We start from the raw sequence: 7,928 nt of genomic DNA, 5'->3' as shown, positions 1-7,928 counted from the left end.
CTCCCTCTCTCTCTGTCTCGTTCTCCGTCTCCCTCTCTCTCTGTCTCGTTCTCCGTCTCCCTCTCTCTCTGTCTCGTTCCCCGTCTCCCTCTCTCTCTGTCTCGTTCCCCGTCTCCCTCTCTCTGTCTTGTTGTCCGCCCTCTCTCTCTGTCTCGTTCTCCGTCTCCCTCTCTCTCTGTCTCGTTCCCCGTCTCCCTCTCTCTCTGTCTCCATCTCCCTCTCTCTCATTCTCCGTCTCCCTCTCTCTCTCTGTCTTGTTCTCCCTCTCTCTCTCTCTGCATTCCCCTTGGTGGACAGGGAGGTGATGAAGCCTCAGTCGCTGGGGGCTGGAGGTAGGACGTTGTTGACTGTGGTGTCCACCTGCTCACGGTGAAGGCTCTGGTGGGACTGCAGGCTTGCCCACTGCTGGAAGCTATCCCCGCACGTGTCACAGATGAAAGAGTTAGCGGGTTGAGGCTGGGGTTGGAGCTGGGGCTGGGGCTGGTGCGCCCTATCCAGCTCAGGCTCCCCCCGGTGCAGCCTCATGTGCCAGCGGAGGTAGTGAGGCCTGGCAAAGCCCTTCCGGCAGGTCGAGCAGGCGAAGGGCTCGGGCAGAGCTGGGCGGCTGCGCTGGTGCCTCTCGGAGCCAGGGAGCCCGCACCGGGGGCACCGGCGGGGGGTCTGCCCTGGGGGCCAGCCCTGCTGCCTGGACAGGGCCCAGGCGGCGCCGCACAGCTGGCAGCTGGGGGAGGGGCTGGGCGGGGGGTCCCGCTGGCCCACGTGGACTCGCTGGTGCTGCTGGAGGGCCTGGGTCCGGCTGAAGGAGTCTCCGCACACCTTGCACGACAGGCGCTGCCCCACGGCGGAGGAGGAGGGCCCCACGGCGGAGGAGGAGGGTCCAACAGCGGAGGAGGAGGGTCCAACGGTGGAGGACGAGGGTCCCACGGCGGAGGAGGAGGGCCCCACGGCGGAGGAGGAGGGCCCCACGGCGGAGGAGGAGGGCCCCACGGCGGAGGAGGAGGGCCCCACGGCGGAGGAGGAGGGCCCCACGGCGGAGGAGGAGGGCCCCACGGCGGAGGAGGAGGGCCCCACGGTGGAGGAGGAGGGCCCCACGGTGGAGGACGGCTCCACGGCAGAGGAAGGCCCCACTGTGGAGGACGACGACCCCACGATGGAGGATGACCCCACGGTGGAGGAAAGACCCACTGTGGAGGAGAGGGGTCCCACTGCAGAGGAGGAGGGAGGCTCCACGGTTGAAGAGAAGGGCCCCATGGTGGAGGAGGGCCCCATGGTGGAGGAGGGCCCCACGGTGGAGGAGGGCCCCACGGTGGAGGAGGGCCCCACGGTGGAGGAGGGCCCCAAGATGGAGGAGGAGGGCCCCACGGTGGAGGAGGAGGGCCCCACGGTGGAGGAGGGCCCCACGGTGGAGGAGGAGGGCCCCACAGTGGAGGGAGAGGTCCTGACGGTGGAGGCGATCGTGCTGGGCCTTGTGACGGGGTTGGCAGTGGAGCCGGGCTCTGTGGTGGAGGAGCTGGTGTGTCCAGCGACTGAGGAGTTTGAAGGCTCAGTGGCGGAGAAGTTGGAGAGCCCCACGGTGGAGGAGTTTGCAGGTCCACCGATGGAGCAATTATAGAGCCTGGCAGCGGAAAAGCCGGACTGACCAGCGATGGAGGAGTTTGAACATCCAACAATGGAGCAGCTGGAGAGTCCGGCACTGGGAGAGTTTGAAGGTCTGATGGTGGAAACATTAACAGCTCCATTGGTGGAGGAGTTAGGCGGCCTGGTGAATGCAGGGTTTGAAGATCCAGTGATCGCAGAATTTGATGATCCGGTGATTGCAAAGTCTGAAGATCTGGTGATCGCCGAATCTGAAGATCTGGTGATCGCCGAATCTGAAGATCTGGTGATCGCCGATTCTGAAGATCTGGTGATCGCTGAGTCTGAAGATCTGGTGATCGCCGAATCTGAAGATCTGGTGATCGCTGAGTCTGAAGATCTGGTGATCGCCGAATCTGAAGATCTGGTGATCGCCGATTCTGAAGATCTGGTGATCACTGAGTCTGAAGATCTGGTGATCGCCGATTCTGAAGATCTGGTGATCGCCGATTCTGAAGATCTGGTGATCACCGAGTTTGAAGATCTGGTGATCGCCGATTCTGAAGATCTGGTGCTCGCCGAGTTTGAAGATCTGGTGATCGCCGAGTCTGAAGATCTGGTGCTCGCCGAGTTTGAAGATCTGATGCTCGCCGAGTCTGAAGATCTGGTGCTCGCTGAGTTTGAAGATCTGATGCTCGCCGAGTCTGAAGATCTGGTGCTCGCCGAGTTTGAAGATCTGATGCTCGCCGAGTTTGAAGATCTGGTGATCGCCGAGTTGGAAGGTCCGTTGAGGGAAGATTTGGAAGTTCTGTTGGTAGATAGGTTTGAAGATCTGGCTATGGAGGCTTTGGCGTTGTCCAGTAGCTTCAGGCCGGCGTGAACGGGCATGTGCCACTGCAGGAACCGCTCCTGGGTGAACCCTTTGCCACACGCCTGGCAGATGAAGGACTCGCGGAGGCCGTGGCTGCGCTGGTGCTGCACCAGCTGCTCCTGCTGGACGAAGCAGCTCCCGCACTGGTCGCACCGGTATGTCTCCGCCGCAAAGTGCAACCGGCGGTGCTGCTGGTAGTTGGCGGCCAGGGCGAACGTCTTGCCACACAGGCCGCACTCGTGGGCCTCCTGGCCGGTGTGCGCCGCCTGGTGCCGAGCGAGCAGGGCTGCCACCGTGAAACCCTTGCCGCAGACGTCGCAGACGGCCAGGCGCTCGCCCCGGTTGCACTGCTCGTGGGAGGAGACGGCCGCCGAGCGGGTGAAGCTCATCTCCCCGAAGGCCCGCTGGCCGGCGTGGACTCGCAGGTGCTGCTGGAGGGCGTGCGAGCGGCTGAACTGGTCCCCGCACGTGGCACAGGTGAAGGCCCCCGTGGTCCGTGCAGCCGGGGTTGGAGGCGGCAGAGTCTGGCCAGCCCCCTCCATCTCCACTCGACTTCTCACCGCAACCTAGAAAGACCAAGCAGATCACTGACAGACTAACGTCGGCTCGCAGGTTAGGGCAGGCAGCGACACTGGAGTACAGTCCGAGAGGAACTGGCACAGTCAGCTGTTGTTGTATGACCACCCCGACCATCAGTTGTTGTTGTATGACCACCCCGACCATCAGTTGTTGTTGTATGACCACCCTGACCATCAGTTGTTGTTGTATGACCACCCCGACCATCAGTTGTTGTTGTATGACCACCCCGACCATCAGTTGTTGTGTGACCACCCCGACCATCAGTTGTTGTTGTATGACCACCCTGACCATCAGTTGTTGTTGTATGACCACCCCGACCATCAGTTGTTGTTGTATGACCACCCCGACCATCAGTTGTTGTGTGACCACCCCGACCATCAGTTGTTGTTGTATGACCACCCCGACCATCAGTTGTTGTTGTATGACCACCCCGACCATCAGTTGTTGCTGTGTGACCACCCCGACCATCAGTTGTTGTTGTATGACCACCCCGACCATCAGTTGTTGCTGTGTGACCACCCCGACCATCAGTTGTTGTTGTATGACCACCCTGACCATCAGTTGTTGTTGTATGACCACCCCGACCATCAGTTGTTGTTGTATGACCACCCCGACCATCAGTTGTTGTGTGACCACCCCGACCATCAGTTGTTGTTGTATGACCACCCCGACCATCAGTTGTTGTTGTATGACCACCCCGACCATCAGTTGTTGTGTGACCACCCCGACCATCAGTTGTTGTTGTATGACCACCCCGACCATCAGTTGTTGTTGTATGACCACCCCGACCATCAGTTGTTGTTGTGTGACCACCCTGACCATCAGTTGTTGTTGTGTGACCACCCCGACCATCAGTTGTTGTTGTGTGACCACCCCGACCATCAGTTGTTGTTGTGTGACCACCCCGACCATCAGTTGTTGTTGTGTGACCACCCCGACCATCAGTTGTTGTTGTGTGACCACCCTGACCATCAGTTGTTGTTGTCTGACCACCCCGACCATCAGTTGTTGTTGTATGACCACCCTGACCATCAGTTGTTGTTGTATGACCACCCTGACCATCAGTTGTTGTTGTATGACCACCCTGACCATCAGTTGTTATTGTATGACCACACTGACCATCAGTTGTTGTTGTGACCACCCTGCCCATCAGTTGTTGTTGTGTGACCACCCTGACCATCAGTTGTTGTATGACCACCATGACTGTCAGTTGTTGTTGTATGACCAACCTGACTATACGTTGTTGTTGTATGACCATCAGTTGTTGTTGTATGACCACCCTGACCATCAGTTGTTGTTGTGACCACCCTGCCCATCAGTTGTTGTTGTGTGACCACCCTGACCATCAGTTCTTGTTGTATGACCACCATGACTGTCAGTTGTTGTTGTGTGACCACCCCGACCATCAGCTGTTGTTGTGTGACCACCATGACTGTCAGTTGTTGTTGTAGGATCATCAGTTGTTGTTGTATGAACACCCCACCCATAAGTTGTTGTTGCATGACCACCCTACCCATAAGTTGTTGTTGTATGACCACCCTGACCATCAGTTGTTGTCATGTGACCACCCTGACCATCAGTTGTTGTTGTATGGCCATCAGTTGTTGTATGACCACCCTGACCATCAGTGGTTGTATGACCATCCGTTGTTGTTGTATGACCACCCTGACCATCACTTGTTGTTGTGTGACCACTCTGACCATCAGTTGTTGTTGTAGGGCCACACCATCAGTTGTTGTATGACCACCCTGACCATCAGTTGTTGTTGTATGAGCACCCTGGCCATCAGTTGTTGTTGTAAGGCCACCCTGACCATCAGTTGTTCCTGTATGACCACCCAGCCCATCAGTTGCTGCTGTATGACCACCCAGCCCATCAGTTGTTGTTGTATGACCATCAGATGGTGCTGTATGAACACCCTACCCAGCAGTTATTGTTGTGAGCACACTGCCATCAGTTGTTGTATGACCATCCTGAGCATCAGTTCTTGTTGTATGATCACCCTGACCATCAGTTGTTGTTGTATGACTACCCTGACCATCAGTTGTTGTATGACCACCATGCCCATCAGTTGTTGTTGTATGACCATTAGTTGTTGTATGACCACCCTGACCATCAGTTGTTGTTGTTTGACCACCCTGACCATCCGTTGTTGTTCTGTGACCACCCTGACCATCAGTTGTTGTTGTATGACCACCTGACCATCAGTTGTTGTTGTATGACCACCCTGACCATAAGTTGTTGTTGTATTACCACCCTGACCATCAGTTGTTGTTGTATGACCACCCTGACCATCAGTTGTTGTTGTATGACCACCCTGACCATAAGTTGTTGTTGTATGACCACCCTGACCATCAGTTATTGTTCTGTGACCACCCTGACCATCGGTTGTTGTTGTATGACTACCCTGACCATCAGTTGTTGTATGACCACCATGACTGTCAGTTGTTGTTGTATGACCACCCTGCCCATCAGTTGTTGTTGTATGACCACCCTGACCATCAGTTGTTGTTGTATGACTACCCTGACCATCAGTTGTTGTTGTATGACCACCCGACCATCAGTTGTTGTTGTATGACCACCCTGACCATAAGCTGTTGTTGTATGACTACCCTGACCATCAGTTGTTGTTGTATGACCACCATGACTGTCAGTTGTTGTTGTATGACCACCCTGACCATCAGTTGTTGTTCTATGATCACCCTCACAATCACTTGTTGTTGTATGACCACCCTGACCATCAGTTGTTGCTGTCTGACCATCAGTTGTTATTGTATGAGCACCCTGACCATCAGTTGTTGTTGTGTGACCACCCTGACCATCAGTTGTTGTTCTATGAACACCCTCACCATCAGTTGTTATTGTATAACCACCCTGACCATCAGTTGTTGTTGTATGATCACCCTGACCATCAGTTGTTGCTGTTTGACCATCAGTTGTTGTTGTATGACCACCCTGACCATCAGTTGTTGTTGTGTGACCACCCTGACCATCAGTTGTTGTTGTGTGACCATCCTGACCATCAGTTGTTGTTGTGACCACCCTGACCATCAGTTGTTGTTGTATGACCACCCTGACCATCAGTTGTTGTTCTATGACCACCCTCACAATCACTTGTTGTTGTATGACCACCCTGACCATCAGTTGTTGCTGTCTGACCATCAGTTGTTATTGTATGAGCACCCTGACCATCAGTTGTTGTTGTGTGACCACCCTGACCATCAGTTGTTGTTCTATGACCACCCTCACAATCACTTGTTGTTGTATGACCACCCTGACCATCAGTTGTTGCTGTCTGACCAACAGTTGTTATTGTATGAGCACCCTGACCATCAGTTGTTGTTGTATGACCACCCTAACCATCAGTAGTTGTTCTATGAACACCCTCACCATCAGTTGTTATTGTATAACCACCCTGACCATCAGTTGTTGTTGTATGACCACCCCGACCATCAGTTGTTGTTCTATGAACACCCTCACCATCAGTTGTTATTGTATAACCACCCTGACCATCAGTTGTTGTTGTATGACCACCCTGGCCATCAGTTGTTGTTGTATGATCACCCTGACCATCAGTTGTTGCTGTTTGACCATCAGTTGTTGTTGTATGACCACCCTGACCATCAGTTGTTGTTGTGTGACCACCCTGACCATCAGTTGTTGTTGTGTGACCACCCTGACCATCAGTTGTTGTTGTATGACCACCCTGACCATCAGTTGTTGTTGTATGACCACCCGGACCATCAGTTGTTGTTGTATGACCACCCTGACCATCAGTTGTTGTTGTATGACCACCCTGACCATCAGTTGTTGTTGTATGACCACCCTGACCATCAGTTGTTGTTGTGTCTGGGCCACCGCCTTCCTCAGACCCGCCTCCGTTCCTCCCGCCTACACCCCCGGGGTCTCCCCTGGCCTGTCCCCCTCCCTGACCCTCTCAAACCCCCTCCGGCCCCCGGGACCTACCGTCCGTCCACCGACTCGCCCTCCGCCGCCGCTCCGACTCCCACTCTCCGGCGCAGGCGCACCCACCGGCCCCGCCCCCTTCCGCACCAACGCATGCGCAACCCCAGTCCCCCTCTCTCTTCCCGTCAGGCGCATGCACCAGCTCGGGCCGCGCCCCCTTTCCGGAACGGCGCATGCGTGGGACTCGTCCCCTTCCCGTTCAGCCACACGCATGCGCAGCCCCCCAGAATGGGGGACAACCCCGCGCCCGGGGCAGTCTGGGTAACCACTACCGCCATTGACGGGCGGGGCCCAGCCCGTTACATTGAGGAGGAAGAGATGCGAAAGGGGTGAAAGGGGAAAGAAGGGATAAGGGGGAGAAAGAAGGGATAAGGGGGGAAAGAAGGGATAAGGGTGGAAAGAAGGGATAAGGGGGGGCAAGAAGCGATAAGGGGGGGAAAGAAGGTATAAGGGGGAGATGGGGAAGGGATTGGGGGGTAGATAAGGGGCCGGGGGGACAGAAGGGGCCAGGGGTGGCGAAGGGATCTGGGAGGTGAGGGGGGTAAGGGGTCGGGGTGGTAAGGGGTCGGGGTGGGAAGGGGTCGGGGTGGGAAGGGGTCGGGGGTAAGGGGTCGGGGGGGAAGGTTTCGGGGAAGTGGGGGTGGAAGGGGTCGGGGAAGTGGGGGGGGGAAGGGGTCGGGGAGGTGGGGGGGGAAGGGGTCGGGGAGGTGGGGGGTAAGGGGTCGGGGAGGTGGGGGGGGAAGGGGACGGGGAGGTGGGGGGTAAGGGGTCGGGGAGGTGGGGGGGGAAGGGGTCGGGGAGGTGGGGGGGAAGGGGTTGGGGAGGTGGGGGGGGGAAGGGGTCGGGGAGGTGGGGAGGGGAAGGGGTCGGGGAGGTTTGGGGGAAGGGGTCAGGGTTGGGGGGGAAGGGGACAGGTTTCCCCATGGGGACTGAACCC

At 56.7% G+C, this 7,928-nt stretch overlaps 1 protein-coding gene across 1 annotated transcript; it reads right to left on the bottom strand.

The window, feature by feature from the left end:
• Window positions 1-272: 272 nt before the first annotated feature.
• LOC144674292 (uncharacterized) lies at window positions 273-7,038 on the bottom strand. Its single transcript, XM_078535719.1, has 2 exons — window positions 6,992-7,038; window positions 273-3,012 (listed from the first exon to the last, which is right to left on the bottom strand). Exon 2 carries the CDS (start codon window positions 2,986-2,988, stop codon window positions 313-315), a length of 2,676 nt encoding a protein of 891 aa, XP_078391845.1. The 5' UTR covers window positions 2,989-3,012; window positions 6,992-7,038; the 3' UTR covers window positions 273-312.
• Between the last annotated feature and the right edge of the window lie 890 nt (window positions 7,039-7,928).

This window comes from Cetorhinus maximus, unplaced genomic scaffold (genome assembly GCF_964194155.1).
Source record: "Cetorhinus maximus unplaced genomic scaffold, sCetMax3.hap1.1 HAP1_SCAFFOLD_616, whole genome shotgun sequence".
In the NCBI taxonomy this organism is placed as follows: Eukaryota; Metazoa; Chordata; class Chondrichthyes; order Lamniformes; family Cetorhinidae; genus Cetorhinus; species Cetorhinus maximus.
Note: the sequence above shows the minus strand (reverse complement) of the source record. Positions and strands in the feature narration are given on the sequence as shown.